Source organism: Chelonia mydas, chromosome 11 (genome assembly GCF_015237465.2).
Source record: "Chelonia mydas isolate rCheMyd1 chromosome 11, rCheMyd1.pri.v2, whole genome shotgun sequence".
Lineage (NCBI taxonomy): Eukaryota > Metazoa > Chordata > Testudines > Cheloniidae > Chelonia > Chelonia mydas.
This window is the reverse complement of record NC_051251.2, coordinates 61,927,836-61,952,362: the sequence shown is the minus strand read 5'-3', so window position 1 is coordinate 61,952,362 and position 24,527 is coordinate 61,927,836. Positions and strand designations below refer to the sequence as shown.

General features: G+C 42.5%; 1 protein-coding gene across 14 annotated transcripts in view; it reads right to left on the bottom strand.

The window, feature by feature from the left end:
- The window catches only part of ADAM23 (ADAM metallopeptidase domain 23), a 175,735-nt gene that overhangs the window by 87,617 nt on the left and 63,591 nt on the right, over positions 1-24,527 (bottom strand). For all 14 annotated transcript variants that reach the window (XR_005227299.2, XR_006285068.1, XR_006285069.1 and 11 more), the window contains exons 4-9: positions 23,127-23,190; positions 18,754-18,836; positions 17,286-17,349; positions 14,557-14,629; positions 13,724-13,803; positions 12,585-12,650 (exon numbers count right to left, since the gene is read on the bottom strand). Coding sequence is in view for 8 of the 14 variants with exons in the window: in XM_037912209.2 (XP_037768137.1) it covers positions 12,585-12,650; positions 13,724-13,803; positions 14,557-14,629; positions 17,286-17,349; positions 18,754-18,836; positions 23,127-23,190 (430 nt within the window). In the remaining 6 variants the exon portion in view is untranslated. The remainder of the gene's footprint in view (positions 1-12,584; positions 12,651-13,723; positions 13,804-14,556; positions 14,630-17,285; positions 17,350-18,753; positions 18,837-23,126; positions 23,191-24,527) is intronic.

Sequence of the window (24,527 nt, the reverse complement as noted above, 5' to 3'; positions counted from 1 at the left end):
ATTTAAGAATATTTTACTGGATGCTCAAAAAAACCCACAACTCCACAATTGAGAAAGAAGGCTATACTGGTATTTAAAACACAAACAAACAAACAAAAAACCTTGCTTAGCAATGAAGTGAAAGCAGCAGTCAAAAATAAAAAAATACACAGAAATGGAAAAAATAATTAATATAAATTAGAAGCTAGAACTGTAGAAAATTGGTAAGAGGAGCAAAAGGACACAAGGAGAAATCTATGGCCAGCAGAGTTAAAGACAATAAGTTGTAGTTTATGCATATCTAGAACAAAAGGACTAGACAATGCAACTAGATAGATGCTGCAGAACTGTCAATAATAATGCAGAAAAGGAGGAAGTGTTTGATATATATTTCTGTTTGTTTGGCTTTTTTCAAAATACATATAATGTATTTTTATCCTATGATGATGAATACCTTCCATTTCAAGAGTGATTCAGGAGGACGCTAAAAAGCAACTACTAACCTTCAACAGTCTTAAAATTAGCAAGTCCAGATAATTTGCATCCAAGAGTTTTAAAAGAGCTGACTGAGGAGCTCTCTGGACCATTAATGTTGATTTTTAATAAGTCTTGGAACACTGTGGAAGTTCCAGGGGACTGAAAGAAAGCTAATGTTGTGCCAATATTTTAAAAGGGTAAATGGCACAACCCAGGTAATTACAAGCCTGTCAGACTGTCTTTGATCCTGGACAAAATAATGGAATAGCTAATATGCAGCTCGATAAATAAAGACTTAAAAGAGGGTAATATAAATAATGCCAGTCAAAATGGATTTAAGGAAAATAGATCCTGTCAAAACTAAGTTCTCTCTTTTTTTTTTTTTAAGTAAGATTTCAACTTTGACTGATAAAGGTAATAGTGTTGAGGAAATATATTTATGATTCTGAAAGACATCTGACTTGGTACTACATGACATTTTGATTAAGAAACTAAAAAGATACTAAATTAACATGGCACACATTAAATATATTAAAAACTGGCTGATAGGTCTCAAAACATAATTGTAAACAGGGAATCACGTACATGTGTTTCTAACTGGATCAGTTCTCGGCCCTACGCTATTTAAAATTTTTATCAGCCACCTGGAAGAAAACAAAGCACTCCTGGTAAAGTTTGCAAATGACACAAATAATAGGGGAGTGGTAAATACTTAAGAGGATAGGTCACTAAAAAAGAGTGATCTGGATCCTGACCCCCCTGCACCACAACCCTCTGCCCCAGCCCTAAGCCCCCTCCCACACTCTGAACCCCTCAACCCCACCCCCGCCACATGAATTTTATTATGTCACACCTCACCTCCCTATTGGTGCACAAAACAAAATTCATTCCACACATGGGTGGGAAAAATTAGAGGGAACGCTGGTTCTGAGGTGAGCGCACAAATCTCAGATACCCAGCAGGCTGACGTCACTGCTACCAGGAATGTAACCTTCCAGGAAAGGAGAAGGAGGGAGCAAGAAGCCAGAGGCTCGAAGGGGGGACCCATGAGCTGCGACAGCACCAGATTCAAGTCCCATGGAGGCACGGGATCCCTAACTTATGGGTAGAGGCTCTCAAGGCCCTTAAGGAATCTGGCTGTGATATCCTAAGCGAAAACTGACTTGCCGTCGAACGGCGGGTGGAAGGCTGAGATGACTGCAAAATGGACCTTGATTGATGAAAGGGACAAGCCCGGGATCTTGAGATGCAGGAGGCAGTCTAGAATGAGCCGCAACAAAGTTCACTCGGGGCAGACACCTTTATCCACAATCCAGCAGGTGAACCGCTTCCACTTGACCATGTAGATCGCTCTGATGGAGAGCTTTCTACTTCCCAACAAGACTCACTGAACCTCAGCCGAACACTGGTGTACCTGCACATTTATGCAGCCAAGCCATCAGATGCAGCACCGCCAGGTTCAGGTGCAGAAGAACGCCGTGGTTCTGGGACAACAAGTACATCCCACGCGGCAGCTGAAACGGGGTTGCCACCAAGAGGCAACACTGCTGAACCAGTGTTAGCACGGCCGTCCCAGCGCTATGAGGATGATCTTTGCCCTGTCTTCATGAGGACCCTGGGCAGCAATAGCACCCGAGGGAAGGCATATATCAGAACCCCCAACCACGAGAGCAGGAAGGCATCCGACAGGGATCCTTTGTCCATGCCCTGAAATGAGCAGAAAACTTGGCATTTACTGTTCTGCCTGGACGTAAATAGGTCCACCCCACTTGTGGAAGATAGAACTGACCGCCTCCGGGTGCAGGGACCACTCGCGAGATGAGTGTGCCCTGCTGAGGCGGTCTGCCCAAAAGTTCTTGGCCCCGGGAGGCGAGCAGCTACGAGATTGACATCGTGCTGCAGACAGAAGTCCCAGAGCTGGAGGACTTCTTGGCAGAGGGCAGATGACCTGGCTCCATGTTGCCTGTTGATATAGAAGACTGTGGCCATGTTGTCTGTCAGGATCTGAACCACCATGCCTCGTATGTAAGGCAGAAAGGACTGGCAGGTTAGGTGAACCTCCCTGAGTTCCTGGACATTGATATGCAGGGACTGATCGTGACTGGATCAACAACCTTGCGTACTGAGATTGCCCAGGTGGGCTCCCTATCCCAGGTTTGAAGTGTCAGATACAAGAGTCACCAATGAGACTGGGACCACGAAGGGGACTCCTTCCAGGACCGATGAGGGATCTTGCCACCAGGCGAGAGACGACAGTACTCTGTCTGGAATCCTGAGCACTCCGTCCATGCTGTGCCAATTGGGGACACAGACTGACACCAGCCACGCCTGTAGGGGTCTGAGGTGGAATCGCGCATGCCGGACCATGTACGTGCATGCCGCCATGTGACCTAACAGTCTCAGACACGTGCGGGCGGTGTTGAGAATTTGGGCAAGCAGAGATGAGATGAGGTCCACCAGGGCTTGGAATCGATTCTCAAGGAGCAATGACTCTGACCCGAGGGGAGTCAAGTACCACCCCGATAAATTCTATGCATTGCACTGGAGTCAGGGTTAACTTTTTCTCGTTTATTAGTCGTCCCAGGTCTCAACAGGTGCAACAGACCGGACTGAGATGCCTCCACATCTGATCTGAGGACCGGCCCCTTATCAACCAATCATCGAGGCACGGGTAGATTTGGACTCCCCAACGTTGCAGGTAAGCAGCACTGGTGCTATACACTTTGTGAACACACTCAGATAGACCAAAGGGCATTGCCGTGAACTGGAAATAGCACTGGCCGAACACGAAGTGGAGGAAGTGCTGGTGCTCCAGGAAAATGGAAATATGGAAGTATGCATCCTTTAAATCGAGGGCGGCATACCATCACCCAGATCCAGGAAGGGAATGATGGAGGCCAGGGAGACCATGCAAAAGAGACAGTTACTCACCTTGTGCAGTAACAAAGGTTCTTCGAGATGGTTGTCCCTGTGGGTACTCCACTTTAGGTGTCTTGGCACCTTGCGCTTGTAATCGGAGATTTGTAGTAGCAGTGCCCCGGTTGGCCGCGGTAGGCAGCTACTTAGCTTGTGCAGCCAGCCGTCCCTCAGTTCCTTCTCTACCCCAGAGAGTCAGTGTGAAACTCCGAAGTAGAGGGGAGGAGGGAGGGTAGTGGACAACCATCTCGCAGAACCTCAGTTACTGCACGAGGTGAGTAACTTTCTCTTCTTCTTCGAGGAGTGTCCCTGTGGGTGCTCCATTTTAGGTGACTATGGAGTAGTACCCCTCAATGGAAGATGGGGTTTCAGAGTATCTTCATTGATGTGGATAGCACTGAGAGTCCGAACTGAGTGTTGGCAGAGGAATGTTGTTCCAGGGCATAATGTTTGGTAAACACATGGGCCAAGGCCCAGGTAGCCGCCCTGCAAACGTCTACGATGGGTACATTATTGAGAAATGTACTGACGTCGATAGAGCTCTGGTGGAGTGCGTACGAACCCCAACTGGAGCTGGGATGTTGCTCTGATGATAGCACAGATGGATATAGCCAGAAATCCACGTAGATAGTCTTTGTTTAGAGATGGCCTTACCCTTCCATCGCTCTGTGACTGATAGAAAGAGACGTGACGATTTTCTAAATGTCTTTGTTTTTTCTAGGTAGAAGGCCAGAACTCTACAGATGTCGACAGTGTGAAGAGATGCCTCCCTGGCATCAGCGTGCAGTTTCGGAAAAAACATAGGTAAGTAAATGGGTTGCTTTAAATGAAATGAGGGGGCTACTTTAGGTATAAATTTAGGGTGTGCTCTTAGGATCACTGTGTCTTTATGGAATGTAGAATGCGGCCAGTGTGCCATTAGGGGCCCTAGCTCCCTTCTTCTTCTTGCTGAAGTGATCGCGATAAGGAAGGAGACCTTCATCGATAGATGTAGCAAATAAGCAAGTCGCAAGGGGTTCGAATGGTTTCCCCATGAAGGTGTGTACCTCAAGATTAAGGTCCCATATAGGAGTAGGGTGTTTTAGGGGAGGGTAGATGTGGGTCAAGCCCTTTAAAAATAGTTTAGTTGTTGGATGAGCGAAGACTGTGGTTCCATCTACCTTATGTAGTGAGGTGATCGCTGCTAAGTGTACCTTTATGGAGCTATTTGAGAGGCCTGCCTTTTTAAGGCCTAGTATGTAGTCCAGGACTCTGGATAGAGGGGCAAAATGAGGAGACATATGGTGAGGCTCACCCCAGGAGCAGAAACGTAAACACTTATGAGTGTATGTTTTGCGTGTGCTCGGTTTGTAACTATTCAAGAGAATGTCTTTAACCTCCTCAAAGTAATCCTGATCCAGGCCCTTTAGCCATGGAGTAACCAGGCCTTGAGGCAGAGAACCGCTAGGTTGGGGTGACTGACGTGGCCGACGTCCTGTGTCAGGAGGTGAGGAAGTAGCGGAAGGGTTCGAGGGGCTTTCACCGCCAATTGTCTCAGGTATGGGAACCATATTTGCCTGGACCACGTGGGTGCAATAAGCATGAGCCTGGCCTTGTCCGATTTTGTGTAGCACCCTGCTCAATAGAGGAATCAGGGGAAACCGTACATTAGTGGTGCCTCCCATTTTGTAAGGAGGGCATAGCCCAGGGAGTGGTGACCAAGCCCCACTAAGGAGCAAAACTGCGGGCATTTTGTATCGTGAGCCGTTGAGAATAAATCTATAGTAGGGAATCCACACCGGTTGAATATGGTCACGAGGGTCGGGTAGTCCATCTCCCACTCATGGGTTTGTCAGAAGTGTCTGCTCAGCTGGTCTGTCGTGGGATTCTGAAGTCCTGGCAGGTAAGCTGCAGAAATGTCTATCTTATGGGATATGCACCACTGCCATAGGTGTAGTACATCGATGCAGAGAGGTTATGATTGAGCACCACCCTGCCTTCAAGGTTGTTTGCGAGTCCTTTAAGGTATGAAGAGATGCATCAGTGCCCTTAACAAATAGTTTTTGGCCCTCAAAGGGCAGGTCCTCAACTGTGGCTTGTACTTCCCTAGGGAATTCAGAGAGGTGGAGCCAGGATGCTTGAAGCATGACCATGGATGTGGTGACAGAACAAGCTGCCCTGTCAGTGGAATCGAGGGAGGCCTGCAGGGCTGTTCTGGCAATTAAGGAGCCCTCTGCAACATTGGCTTTGTATTGTTTCTTTGCTTCCTCTGGCATTTGTTCAATGAAGGATGTCATTTTATTAAACAAGTTGTAAGTGTATTTCACTAACGGAGCTGAGTAGTTTGCTATGCGAAATTGCAGTGAGGCCAAGGAACAGGCTTCACGTCCAAAGAGCTCAAGCCTTTTCCAGTTGTTGTCATAAGGAGTGGTTTTTGACTGGTGCTGTTTTCTTTTTTGGTTTACTGCCTCTACGACCAGTGAATTTGGAGCCAGGTGAGTAAATAAGAACACAGCTCTTTCACTGGTGTATAATATTTTCTGTCAGAGTGTTTACAGGAGAGTGGGACAGTAACAGGTGTCTGCCATATTATCTTTGCAGGATCCATTATACAGCATTGATGGGCAGAGCTATCTTTGCTGATGGGGATGCCTGCAAGATGTAAGTAAGTTTGTGCTGGGTCTCTGGTAATTCTGCAACACTTTTGAATAAGTCCTGGAAGGACTTGAAGTCATCTCCTGTGGTGGGAGGCGGTGGTGTAATTATTTTGTCCGGGGACAAGGATGAAATATGGGTGGGTGGCAGTGTATTGCCTTCAGGAGCCTTTTCCTGCTCCTCTCCCTCTTCCTCCGGTGCCTCTGATGGTGGTGGGTTCGTGGGTGAAGGGGACTGGGTGGCCCATGACGCTGGTAGGTTGGGAGGGTTTAAGATTCTGGGTTCTGCAGATTGCCCACGAGTCCCAGTATGGCCGATTGGGTGGCATAACAACGGGCGGTGGCATCCATGGTGTGCTTCCCAGCTTTTCCCTTGCATAGATAGTTGTTGGTGAGACGGTCCTGGTTTTGGAGAGGGATGACGAGGGGTGAAAAGGCTCGAATTATCCTCTTCGTCTTCATCACTGGATAGTGGGGGTGCAAATCCAATAGGAGTGCCTATTCGGCTCGGTCCTTGCCTGACTGGGGTGCCGTCGGTGCGGAACAGAGGGGTTCCCAGGGTGGAGGAGATTGCCAGGTCCTCCTGTCTGGTGAAGGGTTGCAGAACCGGGAAGCTTAGTGCCGTGGATGACAGCATAGTATGCTCTGACGGTGCTGAGGTCTTGTTAGGCTGTGTATATGCAGCAGGTGGCGCTGTTACACTAGCCGGTGCTGAGGCGTTCTTCAGCACTCTCAGTGCTGAGCTAGGGAGCTTAGCTTTAGCTCATGCACCTGAGTGAGAGCCTGGCCACGTCGGTGTCTTGGCTTCTCAGAACATCTCGGTACAGGACATTCCTGGTGCCTCTTGGACTGAGGTTGTCGGTGCCATCGGTACCGGGGCACATTTTTTGCCAGGAGACCACTTCTTTTTATGGGGATCTCTCCATGGTGATGACTGTGACCGATGTTTGGTCATCTTCTTAGGTGCAGGATCCTTAGACACGGTTTGGGTGAACCCCTTGTCTGACGCTGTTGCTGGAGACTGTTGGCCAGGAGGAGTCCTGGACTCTGGGCTGGAGGCTGGCCTGAGGGATTTCTCCATCATTAATCATTTTAGTTGGAGGTCCGTGGCTTTCAGTGTCCTGGCAGATAATTTCTTGCAGTGTGGACACTTCTGTGGTACATGGGTTTCCCCGAGACAACGGATGCACTGAGCGTGACCATCCAATACAGGAACTGATAGCCTGCAGGTCTGGCAACGTTTAAAGCCGAGAGAACCAGGCATGCCTGTGGAGGTTGAGGGCGAAAACCTACCTACACCTACAGAAAACGGTCGTAGTTCAGTCATCATTGTGGAGACCCACCAGTGGCAAGGGGAAGCTAATGAAACAAATAAATGAAATAAATAAATATTTGGTTGGATTTTTTTAAGTGGGTAAATAAGGACGGAAACGGAAGAAAACCGACAAAGGGGATAAATAAAAGTAGGAATATAAGCAATTTACGAAATAGACGGGGGCGCTGCTGTTGCTCTGACTCAAGCCAAAGGCGGCAGAGAAGGAACTGAGGGACGGTTGGCTGTGCATGCTAAGTAACCGCCCAGAGCAGCACAAGACAGCTGCCACACATGCATGGCCAACCTGGGCACTGCTACTACAAATCTCTGATTACAAGCGTTGGGCATCAAGACACCTAAGGTGGAGCACTCACTGGGACACTCCTCGAAGAACTACTTCAACTTCTTGAGAGACGTGTTGAGGCGACGCAGGTCCAGGATAGGTCTGAGGCCCCCTTTTGCCTTTGGAATTAGGAAGTAGCAGGAGTAGAATCATCTGCCTTCCATGTTCCAAGAAACCTCTTCCACTACCGCAAGACTCAGGAGGTTTTCGACCTCCTGAACGAGGAGTTGCTCATGGAAGGATCCCTGAAGAGGAACGGGGCAGGGGGATGCGAGGGATGGTCGGCTATAAATTGCAGGGTGTAACCTGAAGAAATGGTACTGAATACCTAGCGGTCCAATGTGATGTGGGACCAAGCCGACCGGAAAGGGCGGAGGCATTTGAAGAAGGAGGGGGATGGACCCAGTACATTGGCTGGGCCGCCATCCCTGGGCGTACCCTCAAAACGGCTGCTTCTGGCCTCCCTAATTTTTGGGAGGGTCGGGCTGCGCCACTGGATGGGAAGATGATGGATACTGTCTCTTAGGCCCCCTCTCCTTCTCCTTCCTCCTGTAGGAGCCTGACCTGGAAGCCCCCCAGGACCTAGACTGTGGCAGAGGAGGATGGAATGGCTTCCTGGACTGCTGAGGGGTATGCAGGCCCAAGAAGTGGAGGGTGGCTCAGGAGTCCTTAAGCCAATGGAGCCTCGAGTCAGTTAGCTCAGAAAAGAGCCCTGTACCCTCAATGGGGAGGTCCTGGATTGTGGCCTGCATCTGTGGGGACAGCCCAGAGCTGTGTTTCATGGCCACTGCTGACTCGACCACTCTTGCCGCCAAGTCCGTCGCATCCCAGGCCATCTGGAGGACTCCCCTGGCCACTGCTGTGCCTTCGCTCACTAACACAGTGAACTCTTGGGCACGGTCCTGCGGAAGGGCCTCCGTGAACTTACTGAAGGAGTCCCACAGGTTGAAGGTATAACGTCCCAGCAAGGCCTAGTGATTAGACACTTGGAACTGCAAGCTGGCCGTTGAATGAGCCTTTCGGCCGAACAAGTCCAGCCTCTTAGTGTCTTTATTTTTTGGTGTCCCACTAACCTGTCCCTGCCTGTCCCTCTTGTTCACTGCGGACACAACCGGTGATGCCGCTGGGGGATGAGTGTATAGATACTCAAAGCCCTCTCCAGGGACATAATGTCTCTTTTCCGCCTTCTTGGAAGTCAGCAGAATACAGGAGGGAGATTGCCTCAATGATTTGGCTATCTTGAGGACCGCAGGGTGGATGGGCAATGAAACCTGTGCTGGGGTGGTGGCCAAGATGACGTTGAAGAGGTCATCAGCCTCCTCAGCGACCTCCTCAATTTGCAGGCCAAGGTTCTCTGCCAGCCATTTAAGGAGGGCCTGGTGTGCCTTAAAATCGTCGGGGGGACTGCTAGGGTGTGGTGTCCTGGCGACTGCCTCGTCCGGGGACGATGATGAAGATTTTACCACCCGAGGGAGGGTGTCGTCCCCTTCTTTCGCGGGGGAAGGTTCCCTCGGTGCCGGGATGCAGTGCGCTGCCTTGGCCTCCGCCTTGGTACCGCGTCCCAACTGTGGTGCTGGCAGTGCTACGGCGGGCTTGCCCGATGTGGCCAGGGAGGACTGGGAGTATTGGACCGGCATCACCGGCACCCCCATGGGTTCCAGTATGACCACTGGGGGGCCCACTGTCCCTGCTGCATCGGTATCGTGGCTGGTGCTGCCTCAGTCTCCCTCATTGGTGGGGAGCTACCCCTTCTCAGCGACGGGCTGAAGTCTGAAGTCTCTGGTGACCATGGCGGGGCTGTTGAGGCCTGGGTCTGTTTGCTGACCCTGGTGAGCGAGCGGCGGGATGATGGTGAGTTGCACTGCCTGCCCAAGGAACAGTACTGGGGCGAACGAGACCGATGCTGAGATCCTGAACCACCCCTCCAGGACAGCGCCTGGGAGACTGCCTGGGAGAGGGTGACTGGCACCGTGGTGAACTTTAGCCGGAGGATTGCCGGTACCGTTGGTACGGGGAACGGCGCCTCAAATCTGGAGTCCCACGCCTAGTAGGTGGAGATCTCGGAGAGCTGGGGCACGGTGCTGGGGTCCGAGGTCATGGCGATAGGGGCCTGTGTCTGTGGTTTGGCAACCGGGCGAGTTCTGCCAGGCTATGCTGCACCTTCGGTGCCAGGGGTGGAGCCGCTTTGGTCACCTGGTGTGGCACATGCAGCACCGGTTGGCTTTGCTCTTTAGCTGTTGGGACAGGTTTGGGCACTGAAGGCCCCATGATAGGCTGGGAGCCGCTGTCGCTGCCTGGAGTGGGGGGCAGGTCCTGAGCCGGGCTGGGACGTCCAACCTCAGCGGCACCCCGGGAAGCCCCAATGTGGGCACATGGCCTGATAGAGGTCCTTTGCCCGTGGCCCCTCTGTCCTTCAGTACAGAAGGACTCCGCATCTTCTGCCGCTTCTTTGGCACCAGCGAAAAGGAGCAGTGCAGGGCTAAGGCTGGTGCCAGTGATGTGCTGCGCACCGAGGCCAGGGGTCACCCAATGAAATTAATAGGCAGCAGGTTTAAAACAAATACACAATAAACCTGTGGAACTTGTTGCCAAGGAATGTAACAAAGGCCAAAAGTATAAATGGATTCAAAAAAGAATTAGATAATCTCATGGAGGATAGGTCCATCAATGCCTATTAGCCAAGATGGTCATGGTTACTATCCTATGCTCTGGGTGTTCCTAAACCTCTGAATGCCAGAAGCTGGACTGGATGACAAGGGATGGATCACTTGATAACTGCCCTGTTCTGTTCATTCCCTCTGAAGCATCTAGCACTGGCCACTGTCGGAAATGGGATAATGTGCTAGATGGACATGTGGTCTGACCCAGTATAGCCATTCTTACGTTCTTATTATTCAGGTTGTCAGACAAGATGATTGCAACAGTTTCTTCTGGCCTTAAAAATCTGAGAATATAGTAAAGAATCTATGAATTGGCATCAAGGAAATTACTCACATGGATTAAATGTTCACCAATGTACGGGTTACATATTCTAACCTTTAAAATTTAAAGGGTAAATATTGTACATTCACAAATGCTTCTTTTAGAGCTACTTCTACAATCTACTCTACAAACAAAAAATTCTGCAGGGTGTATCAGAGACTGAAATTTTCCCTTTAGCTGTATTGCACGTCTTCACTGTCTTATATATATTTTTCTAGTCAAAGAACAAGAGTTTGTAGTGCATCTAAAGAATTAAGAAACATCTGATAGGAGACAATTCGGACATTCTGCTGTTTGTGTTAAATGGGGAGACGGGACAAAGAGAGAGAGAGAGAGAGACAAGGGAGAAAGAGAAAGAGAAAGAGAGAGATTGGCAGCATACTCGTACTCTCAGTCCACATTATAGGCCTAAGCACATGGTTTTGGCACTCAGATATTTCGGTTAGGCTCTTGCTACCAACAGGCGGCACTTCGATAGCCCGGTCTTGTATTATTGAAAAAATTACTGAGTTATTATCCAATGCTTTTAAAAAAATAACACTTAAACAGGTACTTGCTGCTCATTTTTTCTGAAACCTAAGTGCTTGAAAAGATATGTACCTACAGGCCCATATACTGTAGACATGTAACACTAAAAAAATAAACGGGGTAAATAATTTGAGCTTGCAAAGGAGGTCAACAGAAATTTTCAATACATTCTTGTAAAAAAAGTCTGCAGGCTTGTTCCCTTCTAAACATCTAAATTTTACAGAACGCTGAGGCGCAAATCAAGCCCCTCTACTGAACAACATGCAGCAGGGCCAAAGTTAAGGGGAAAACTCCATAGTCTTGAGGCTACAGGAATTCCACTACATAATGTGCCGGTGTAGGGAGTAGATGGGCAGGTTTTGTGGCCCCATGTGGTAGTCAGGGGGCACGGCCTATTCAACCCATAGGTAACCTGAGAATTGGGGAATTTCCCCAGGCACACCACAACATCTGTTGAGAGACCTAGTACTTCTATACTACTCCCCAGGCACCGCCTTTCTGATTTAATCTGCTGAACAGGCAGGGTGCTGACATTTTGATAACCCTATCTTACTTGGCACAATTAATGAAAGCAGTAACATTTAAATAGCAAATGTCAGCTGATCTATCTTCTTTAATATCTCCTAAAGGAAAAGAAGAAATCAGAGCAGAATTCTTTGTAAATGTAACACATCTTGCTTAATCCAATGGCAAGATTTATTGTTTATTTCACTACCCTGCCTATTTATAAGCATGGATTTACCAGGAAGAAGAAAAAAAAAAGAGATAGCTTCACATGCATATCTTACTGCCCATATATCAAAGCTTTTTACTCTAAATTGTGTCCTACCTGTCTCAGCCTGTTTCTTTAATCCTTAAAAGATGGAATTTAATTTTTAAATTCTAACAGTACTGCCAATTAACATAGTTAAATATATGTTAACATAGATCTTATCTATCTACACACACACACACGTATATACAATACTAATAATACATATTAAAACACTAATATACATAATATATATTAATTTGGTAATGTTTGTAAAGTACTTTAAGTATTCAAAGTGCTGTCTAAAATGCTACGTATTATTATTAACTACTATGGGCCACACAGTGTCTTTCAGCTTAGCACTAGGTATCCCCAGGGGTACAGCACCTCAGAGACACTCCTCAGAAGCATGTCACCCTATTCCTGTCTTGCTCTGCGGGAGAAGTACATTTCTACACACCTTAAAAGGATGTAATTTATTTTCCACATTGCACATAGCTACCTTATCTTGCTACCAAGGAGGGGTATAGATCCTCTCTCCACACCCAAAAATCTGTGCCAAAGAGTGAGGTACTCAGATATAGAAACTTAGACAGACAGGTATGGACCAGCCTCTGAATCAGATCACAAGGAAGATTGCCACTGGATCTATATCCTTACCATTTTATGGTCATTGACAATCATGAGCTCCAGATATTTCATCTCTTCAAATATACCACGAGATGCCTGTTGGATTTAAATATACATTGTGAGAAATGACAGTGTGATGGTAATTTTTAAAAATAATTCTGCAGCTGGCCTAGGTATCTAGTAGCAGTGGGAGAGCCAAGTTTGTATCCCTCACTGGCTTCAATAGGACTACTCACATACATGTTACTCGAAGTGAATAAGTTTGCCAGAATTGAGAAAGCTCTTCAACTAGTGTAAATTGACATAGCTCCATTAACTTCAATGGAGTTACGTGGATTTACATCAGCTGAGGATCCGGATCATTTCATTTAGAATAAATTCAGATCCAAACCTCTTTGGCCAAAGTTTACAGAAAAGGCTATTGTTTCCATAGAACTTAGCGTTTAGAAAGACCCAGAAAACAACGTCCCCCTTGCTCCATTGCAATATTTACTAGACCTAGGAAAAAAGTGATTTTTTAAAAATGGTAGGGTTTGAAACCCCACACATTGTGCTCTATATTCCGAGGAGAAAGCTGATCTCATACAGACAAATGGGTACAAATTAATATTAATGAAAGCTAAAACAAGCCACAAGCACATGTATGTAGACAAAATGAAGTCCATACTGATGTATCTAAACTAGTTATAATGTGTATTGTGTCTGCAGACTGTGAGAACTGTCCATATCTTTTTTTCTAACCAACCCAATTTTGGATCACACATTTATTACTTTTGGCTTTGTCCATACTACTTAATGAGCCATGTGACCATAGGAGAGGGCATCTATATAGTAGTCAGGGTTGTACTCGGTCCACAGTAGTATCAGGCCTTAATGATCATTGAAATTTTAATCACACTTTCACTATCAAATTTCTGTTCAAAGTATACATGGTATTGCTGTCACTCTATAAACTATATCTATTTTATTTTGTACATTCAGGTTCAAACATAATGGCGTCATTTGGTGGAAAACCGTACTGTATTATAAAAATATGAAAGACAGATATTTTAAACTTTCGTTCAAACATCCAAAGGATTTTGTTTTCTAAGAACCAATGCTCACTTATAATTAAAGAATTTGGAAATTTATGCAGCACTGCAGAGGTCTTAACTTGGTGTCACACTTACACTCACGGCCCTCTTTCTTCTCCTTTTCCTGAGCCACTGTAACTCAGACAGGAAGGACCACTCAGAACTAGATTCGGTCTCTGAAGAAAATAAAATTAACAAAACTTAAATAATTTAGCATTTATACTGGAGCACATGCAGTTTTAACCCTTTCTAACCATGGAAACTGTTTACAGTGAGATTAATTAATATCTCTCTGTATCTAAATTAAAAGATGGAAAATTTCAGAAGTTAAAAAGTTTAGTGAAATTCTAAGAACATTCGATAAAACATTATAGAAATCATTGTGATGTGGACACTTATCCAGTGGGAAATGGACTAAGAACACCTAATTCACAAATATTCCCTTTTAAAGGTGGATTGCAAAGCATTCTTTAAAATTCATAACTTTTAAGGATCCCATACAAATAACAAAGTACGTGAATAGATTTAAAATTACAATTAAACATGCACTAAAAAGGGACATAAAGAGGCTAAGACCTGACCATACAGTTTTGCTTTTTCTCTTTCATGTGTTGATGGCAATCACTAGCATCCAAAAAATAGCAGCTAATTAAAGTACTAGTGATGAAACCAACAGCTATTCTCTGCCAGAAGAACCTAAACACAGGTCTTGATAGGTAAAAACATTTCAGTTCAATTTTAACATTTCTGAAATTCAGTGTGATGATAATAAACTTGGTATACAGAAGTCAACCTGATAATGGTCTTTTTTCTTATTCTTCTAATAGTTCAGCAGTTTAACATAGGCTCAATTAACCTGAACCTCAAACTATTTACATTACAACTAAAATTATTTTTGTTACTGAAAACATAATGTAACCAATACATACCAGCATTCTTCATTTGCCTCAAGGTTTGTGTTCCCAAAGTCCTCTGGATGATGTGTGGCCTGCCTGTGCTTTTCTAAAAAAAAAAAAGAATATATAAAAACATTTTCAACTTATTAGCAATGCCAAATGAAAAGAAAGATGCACTTATTACAGTAGATTTATATCTTATTTGTTCTTTTTCCTGAAAGGAAATAGCAATATCCACTGACATAAATGTAACATCTTTACATTGGTGCTATGTATACTTTACCTGGATAACTTCTAAGCATTAGATTCTTAGAATATTAATCCAAACATGAAAGCCTGCACAATTTAGTATGATGTACTCTTCAATTGTAGAAGGCCTTATTTGGAAAACTCTCTCACAGAGCAGGTTACAAGCTCCTGATTAACAATGCTGAATCTTTCTCCAGGGCCAGAAGAGGTGAGACAAGTCTCTCATTAGGATTGGTGGGTCAGGCTTCTTGCCTCTATGTCTAATCCTGCCTCAGCTATTGACTGGCTGTGTGGTGAATCACTTGGCTGCTCTGCCTCAGTTTCCTAATCTAAAACACAGACAATATTTATCACCTACATTACAAATGGTGTCAATAAGGATTAATTCATTGATTATAAATCTCTTTGAGATCCTCAGAGAGAAGACATTAATAGAGTAGGCAGTATTATCTCAAGAATCCAAATTCTACCCTCTGCATACATACATATACCTAGATACAGTCTTCCTGCACCTGGTCAAAAATAAAGATATGCCTATTATAAATCACAAAGACTAGCTACTTAATTGTATTGAAACTTAACAGAAAAAACAGTAAGATTTATGTCTCTTTCAACATAATTAATGCACAGTGCCGTAAATCTATATATAGAACAAAAAAGAATAAGTATTTTGAAGTTTTCTCCTTTTAAAATTATAAATCTGATAAATCTCACAGTTTAATACATGCCTCATGGATCTCGGTCTCCTCTCCCTTGTCATTCCATCACTTGACCTTGTCAAGGCAAACAATGCTTTTGAAAAGACAGAATGCTATTTTTGTGTAACTCCTGAGAGATTTGTATAAAACATCGAAGTAAAATATTCAAAAATTCAAACTGCACATGTACAGTAAATATGATTTAGTTTCATATACTGCCTTCCATTCTTAAGGTATCCCAAAGGACTTAACCAACCAAACAATGAGAGCAACACTCGCAATCAAATAACTGGTGTGGACATCTATCTCAGGTATTATGCCCAAAGCGGGCGATCAGGTGCCTAACTTGCACTGACTTTCAAGTTGGGTGCCTCACTGCCATTTATGGCTCTGAAAATCTCCCTACAGGCATTTTATTTTGGTCAGTAAAAGAAAGTAGTTTTATTGAGAACAATACTCTTGCCTCAAACTATCCTCTATGCTCTTTAAAACTTCCACCTGGACACACAGAAGTGGGAGAGGAGATATTTTAAAATCTTCCATAAATTACAGTGATTGTACAAAGTCTAAAAATAACCCTAATTATTTCTTTCCATTGCCTAAAGCTCTGTATTGCAGTGTCAGCATAAAAAGTGAAATTCTACTGTCCTAGTCGAAGAATATCCTAATTGTATGTCTCCTAATTAAGGAGAGGTTACCAGATCCACATGGTGAACATACGGTCAGTTTTCAACCAATAGCCAGTGTCATATATAGGTTACATTTAAGTACAGTATGTAGCTTTGTAACAAGGAGTCTTGCTCCAGCTGCCACACTAAATGGTTCCTAAATTATTTTCCAGTGGACTATCATTCCAACAAGGATTAACATTACCTGAAGCATCTTTGGGCTGGAAGTCACAACAGATCATTCAAAAGATATTCAAAGACTGTATTATCCTATACAGTATTCTCTGAAAGTATTACTTATCACACACAGACTAATGATCTTGCAGTTCCTTTGCGGGACTCTGTTGTCATGTTTACTGTTACCAAGAGAGGTTTCAAAAGAAACCAGCAAAAATTACAGCATTTTGTGTAATTTATCATGCATTGATGAGGTGCCAGGCAAGATACAGAGCCTGAAAATGCTCATCTTGATGTCTCTTGGATACCCAAAACCCAAAAATGTCTCTTGGAAATCAAATGCAAGTGCAGAAGTATCCCACAGGAGAAACATTCCTGCACTATTGTGCTGAAATTTGAAAACTAGCCTTTGAAGTACAGTCAGCTCTGTTTACATCAATGCCTTCAGGAGCAACAGTACATACATACTATACTTAAAGAGAGCCACAAGTTAAGTAGACCAGGCTCAGAGCGTGAAGAAGATATTTGGGTAAATATATTCCAAACTCTAACCCAATTTATTCATCTATTTGTATCAGAGCCATTGCACACAGGCACTACAATCCTCTGCAACAACTATCCAGCTGCGACACTCTATATAGAGTGCCTGACCTCAGCTCCAAAACATAGGTTTTCACCAAGTCAATGATAGGATCAAATTCACTAGCTCAGAAAGTAGAGGAAATTGGTAAACACTTTTATAGTCCACAAATCATTCACCATGGGAATAAGCCCTTAGAAGCCACCAACATGAATGGCCTATTCCCAAATCTAAAGTGAATTTAAGATTAGAAAATTCAAGTTAAAACATGGAATTAAAAACAAATCTTTAATAATTCAGATTTGAAAGTTACTTGTCAGAAACATACTGACATTTAGGCATCCCTGTAACAAACAAAACCAAAAATATTACAAATCAGTATAAACTTACTGCACTGTGGGTCAGATCCATTGGTTCTATGAAGTACTCATACGTGCTATCTTCAAACATGCCACTGGAACATTAGAAAGAAAAAGGAAGAGATTTAGGACCAATACAAGTACTAGGGAATAATTTTAATCCAACAAATGGTCTTTGGTCAAATAAATCCAATTGTACTATTTAAAACTAGTGAACAAGCCATTATAAAAATTTCCAGTTGTAACTGGCAAAATATAGTAGTAATGCACATCTGCAAAATCAATTTTGTTCTAGACAGGATCCTTAGTAATGGAACACTTGACACAACAATGGAAAGAGTCAAGATTTGATCTTGGTCGTTCCTAAAACACCAATTAATATGCAGAAGACAACAAACACAGCTGAGTTATATACACATAATCAACAAAGAGCTGCTGACCATATACTATCTTACATTATTTACTTACATAAAAAATAACAATCAAAAGACTGATTTTTCAAAACTATAATTCCTGGTATGACTGTATACTGGAATCATAGTAATGCAGGGTTTCTCAAACTTCATTGCATCACGACCCCTTTATGACAACAAAAATTACTGCATGACCCCAGGAAGGGGGACCAAAGCCCGAGCCCCACTGCCCCAGGCAGGGGGACCAAAGCCCAAGCCCCACCACCTTCAGCTTCAGCCCTGGGTGGTAGGGCTCTGACTTTGGCTTCAGCCCCGGGCCCAACAAGTTCAACGCCAGCCCTGGCGACCCTATTAAAACGGGGTTGCGACCCACTTTGGAGTCCCAATCCACAGTTTGAGAACTACTGTAGTAATGTGAAGAGCTGAAGTCTGATTTTTGATCATATTTCTGACCTCTTATTTGTTTTAATCAGCCACCTTGATGAATTTATTTCTAGGTATTTACAATCTGCAAGGGTTTCTCTAGACAGCACCAAAAATTTCTAGTATCCCTAGTGCTTAAAAAATGAATTAACAGCAGTGGTTAAAGCCAGGTATACAGAAGGTAGGCTCTGTACTGTACAAGCTTCCCCACTTTGTCTTGCCAATGCACCTCACTCCTGACATAGAACATTTCTACTATTACAGTCCTGAACCTGTCTTGAGGAAAAAACTGCCGAACACTGGAGAACTAAAGGGAACAGAAAAAAAAAATCAAAAGATACAGAGAAGCCATCAACCAAAAGATAAAATCCATAGACAGGGCAGAGGATATAAGCAGTTTAAAAAATGGCAGTGCCAATCAGAAACTCCTTAGCTGAGCATGGTCATCAAGGAGTTGACAGAGAATACTTTAGAGGAGTCATTTAGGTAGTAGCCACTATTCTTGAAACAAGACTGGTCTGCCTGTACCTCAGGATGCCAAAAATTTGAAAGCTTGGAGAATTTCAGTCTGTCTAATGCCAAGAGATAAGACCCAAGGACAGGAATCCAAGACTAGCAAGCAGTTAATATAGTCTCTTTGGAGGAATGAAGATTTGCACTCACTTAAGTCCATTACATGTTGAAAGGGCAGCTTTGGAGTACTGGACACCTCTGATGTTTCCATGATAGTAACAGTGCTCTCCACCCTAAAGATGTTAAAGAAAAAAATAAATACATTAAATTATCATTTAATTCTAACTGAAAAATGGATCCTACACACCAGGTGAAGAAATTTCAAGGGAAGAGTCTGTTATGTTAACAGCCACTGAGTCTCCTCATCACTAATAAGGGGAAAAATATTCTGTGCCTAGAAAAAAGTACACGAAAGCTTATGCTCAAATAAATTTGTTAGTCTCTAAGGTGCCACAAGTACCTCTTTTCTTATTACTTATTTATATATGGCTTCCAGCCATAGCAAAGGTTGGCCTTTCCTTACTTTAAGTCACAATGCCATTAATTATTTTGTTTCCTTAAAGAGTAATTTCCCTATCAAAAATGATTCTTTAGATGTGGTATTATGGGGATCCATATTTATGATTTCTCAGTGATGGCCAAATCAAAACTGTTGAAATTACAAGTACTTTTAATTATTTTTTTAAACACTAACCCACATAAGCTCCGCCTGGAATCTGGAAGTCAAATTTAAGGTTGTCTTGCTAAAAAGTCTTCAAGAATGAAACTTTATATAATGGGAACTTTAATTAAACAATATGGTTATTGATGCATGACTAAGGAAGAGAATACAGCTCAAAAACTCAGAACTGTATTGGCTCTACTACGCAAACTGAGGTAAACGCTAGTAAAAACTTGATTTTTCAACATAAAAATATGTGACAGTAAAATAAACAAGGAGCAGATCATTTGACTAAGATGATGATATTTGTACGTAACAGTAGACAATACTGAGACAAAACCCAGACCTTAAATAAAATGTATTAGTAAAGAGCCACAGGTATGTTGGGCACTTCGTAGACAGATATGAATGCAAAGTCCATGCCTCAGAGAACTTACAGAGTAAATAGTTAACCTTCACACACAAGGAGAAGCGAGAAGCAAGACAAGAAATGACTATATGAGCTTCATCCACGACAAATTTGTTCTGTTCTCCTTCAGCTCTGCCATAATCATGGCCAAACAGCGCTATTTCTTCAATTTCATTGATGAACATGTGCACAGTCTCCATCACCTATTTTGTCACCATCTACTTCCTCTCACATAAACAGAACTTTTTTCCCCATCAGAAAATTTCTGAAAATTTTTTAGCACTTCCTGACCAGCTCCCATTAGTATACAGTTCTAACTACACTAATGCATACTACTATTTCCATAGGAGCACTGCCTCATTTCATGCACAGAATGATGCTCTGGAAATGAGGCACATCTACTGTCACTCTTCAAAGACTGGACCCAGGCCTCTTCCATGGCATACCGTATAAAATGTGTGGACAGATTGTGCTTGGCCCTTATTTCGATGCCCAGTGATGGGGAGAATGTAAGAAGTTTCTTCCCAAATTTACAGGGCCTGAATTAAGGCAAGACAAAATTGAGTAATCTTAGAGAGAAATTAAGACCTTTGATTGTTTGAGAATATCAAATAAACTCAGAGGACAAAAAGAAACCCAACTGAGAAGCAGAACGACATAATAAGCAAGAGGGAAATATGGGAGCCAGCAACAGAGATGGAAAAAAATGACAGAAATGTTGTGAAAATATTCTTTGATGTTAAAAAACACAATCTCGGTGACAATATATAAATGATCTTTTTCCTTGTCCCAAATCCTTTCTATTTAATTTCTGTGTGCAGTGAAAGAAGAGCAGCACTGTAGTATTAATAAATATTTAATTTTGACTGTAAGTAGTCAAGTCTTTGAAAAGAAAAATTAAACCTTTAGAATACCCTATGGATTCTATACTTTAGGGAATTGCAAAAATACCAACAAATTACTGGAACAAAATCTGTATCCCTTATCTATAGTCTGATAGTCTTAAAATCTAATTCTATCCTTATTACTGAATAGCAAAATTACTAATCCCTAAATTAATGTGAGCCACGTGAGCCATTTTTTGATGGGACTGCTAGAGGCTTAAGAGACTGTTCATTGTGAATAAGGGTGGCAGAATTTAATTTCATGTGAACAGTTCAATTCAGTAAACAAGCACAGGGCACTTGATTTTTATTATTAGAAGGCTGGCAGCAAGAGCAAACCTAGAAACCATTTAGGCCTTATATACTTACACTGAAAACATGAGTCTCAATTTAAACTTTTAAAGAGAGTGAACATGTAAGAGAAAGTGCTGAAGAATTTAGAAGCTTTCAGTGCCAGATCCTCAGTTAGTACATGTCAAAGTAGTTCCACTAAAGGCAATGGATTCATGCTGATTTACATCAGTTAACGACCTGGCCTTTAATATCTGTCAACAACAATCCTAGCTAAAATCAAGTTGAAAAAAAAGTGTTTACAACAGTTTTATTGAGAAAAGTGTAAATACAGTGTTGTCATACTGCTTCTTCCAATTGTTCTAACCTATTATGTACCCTAAGGAATCACCAGGCATGTAATGCTTTTTAGCGAACTGTAAACATCAGCAGCAATTTCATTTTGTATCTTGTTTATTTTATGAAATGTTCTGTTCAGAATCTGGAACAGGTATAGCACAACCTTTACTGTGCACAATTAAGTTCATGTACTCTAACAAAATTAAGTAAATAACCATTGTTACATGACAGTTACCCATATATGCATTATGCACTGGCCTGTATTCTGGAGTTCATGGAACTGGGCTTATTTAAACAGTTGTTCCTAAGAGCTAAATTGTGATTATTTTACTCACACAAGTAGTTCCAAGAAATTTAATAAGATTACTCATGGGAGTGAGGAGATCACAATTTGGTCCTGGTTATTTTCACCCCTATAATAAAGCTATACACTGTAGTTCTAGAAAGAGATGGTTTCATCAAGATTTCACTTCTCTATATTCACCAAGAAATAAACAGCTTGCCATTTGTCAAATATATCTAAAAAAGACTGAGCAGATTAAAAAATCCCTATATTTTCTTTACTTTTGTTAATTATGCCTCTTGTGGATCATGTGACCTCAAGAGCCCTATTAGTGTTTCTAAGTCAGTCAACTCAGAAAATATCCTTCAGAAAGTTTGGATCTAATTACTGCAGCATGCAAAGGTGGCCCATTTGCTGAGTCTAAAGTTCTAATATAATCCTCCAGTTAGACTCATGATTCAGCAACCGCAGTGCTCATTGCTAGTGCTGTAGCTGACAATTGCTTCAGTCTGTGTAAAAGCCAGAAGGAATAGTTTTCTTGCTTCCTTTAGCATTTTTTCCTGCTCTCTTGAGTAATGTCTTAACAAAACTAAGCAATTCCCTTGATACTCTGCATGAAATGATTTTTTCCAAGGAACAGAGTATAAATTGATACATTAGAATAAAAGGTACCATATTTGAACTCTAATTAAGATCCTCAATGAGGAGGTCAGATTAAGCAAATGGACGTACAGCAACCAGACAAATAGCAACCACATAAAGGGTGAAATTCACCTGGTTTAGAGGGCATAAAAGTAAGATTTACATATTGTGCTGTCCTTCTGGCCCTCTGAACAGAGGCAAGTTTCATGAATAGTGACTTGCAACTTCTACTATACTCTGACATTTATAGCTATTTTAAAAGTCTAAGAGTTCAGTTAACTTAAACAAAGACATTCTTGCCTTAACATTTATTTTATATCCTTCCTTTTTCTCTGCTATTCTACAACCCAGTAATATAGTAATCTTCCCTTGTGCTATCTAAATCAAACAAAAACATATCTATTTTTGTTCCCCCATCTCCTCAAAGGACTAGGGTCATGCAATCCTCTCTCTCAAGGGTGAAATTTATCTCTGTTCAAAGCCTATGCACTGCTTAAATTCTACTTTAGCTCTAATTTGAGAACTTAAGTGGTGCATAGGCTTTCTGCTGACATTCTGAAGAGGGGTGAATTTCACTCAGTATGTATTTTTCTGATTCATGGTTTTATAAAAACTCTTGCAAAGAAAAGCCATTGTAAGTTTGTTTACTGATTTCCCGTTACAACTTAGTCTTGCACTTTATGCGAAGGACTGGTAAATGTTTAATGAAGAATATAGTGATGGTGACCTCTGGTGTGGGAGCAACTGAAAAAAATTATACTTTAGAAAGTGTAGCTTTCATCTTTGGCACTTTCATTTGCGGCTAACTGCCCACACTTTTTACAACTTTGCTCCAGTCATCTGCTGAAGAATCTTCATCAACTAGACAAGATCACAATTCCTTGAGATATGTGGTAAATGCCTTCTGGTATTTGATAAATATTGTAAAACACAAAGAAAGTTTGTGTTTTACTGCATTATCATTGCATAGGGGGAGAGGGGAATAAGTCTCTGTTATTTAATATATATACGTACCTTCGAAAATTGTGGTTTTCCGTCTTCATAGTGAATCTCCACATAATCGGAGGATAACAAATCACTGTAAAAAAAAAAAAGAAAGATTTTGTGTGGTATTTCTTAAAAACAGAAACAAAAATGTAGATGTAATCACTGTAATTTTATGATTTTAGCTGAAATCCTTGAATCATTTTTTTCTAACCTAGGAAATTAAAAGAATCAAGACAGCTGTCTCTAGCTGTTGCATTTTGAGGCAAGAAAGACTTTAGACTTGGGGGAATTTGACTCACTGGCTGAATTTCCATTATGTTAGTTTCAGAGTAACAGCCGTGTTAGTCTGTATTCGCAAAAAGAAAAGGAGTACTTGTGGCACCTTAGAGACTAACCAATTTATTTGAGCATAAGCTTTCGTGAGCTACAGCTCACTTCATCGGATGCATACTGTGGAAACTACAGAAGATCTTTTTATACACACAAACAATGAAAAAATGGGTAGTGGTAAACACCCATTTTTTCATGGTTTGTGTGTATAAAAAGGTCTTCTGTAGTTTCCACAGTATGCATCCGATGAAGTGAGCTGTAGCTCACGAAAGCTTATGCTCAAATAAATTGGTTAGTCTCTAAGGTGCCACAAGTACTCCTTTTCATTATGTTAGTCTTACATTAGTATGATTTCATTTGTTTTTAATGTATACAATACTTAAAATTAATATAAACTGACTCTATGCGTTTTGTTTCCACTGGATCTAACTGACCAATGTATGGTTAGTTTCATTATTGTTTTCAAATAAGTATTATATTTATTATTCATACCAAAATAACACACAGACACAGTGCCTGTCCCAAGACCTTGAAGTCTATAGAGAGAAAAAACATGTTACAGATTATCTATTAACCTTAATCACCCCTCTTCCTATTATATTAGTTCTTTACTCAACCTTCATTTACAAACTCAAACTATTTTAGTAACTCTTTTAACATTTCTTTTCAAAGCCTCTAATATCCTGGCAGGACTATCCCCTATTTCTTTCACATCTCATCTTCTCTCAACTCAATCTCACGCTTTATCCTTCCCACACTTCCTTGCCTGAAAACTCCTTCTCCCTCCGCAAAAGTCCCCACTTTGTCAAAGACATGAGGAAAAAGAATAAAACACAGCCCTAATACTAGAGGGGATCGTGGGCAGCGGTGAGCTGGAGCCGGTTTGCACCGGTTCACTAGAACTGGTTGTTAAATTTAGAAGCCCTTTTAGAACCGGTTGTTCCGCGAGGGGCAACTGGTTCTAAAAGGGCTTCTAAATTTAACCGGCCAAAAGTGGCACCTTAGGCGCCAACTCCATGGGTGCTCCAGCCCTGGAGCACCCAAGGTGAAAATTTGGTGGGTGCAGAGCACCCACCAGCAGCTCCCCGCCCCGCCCCA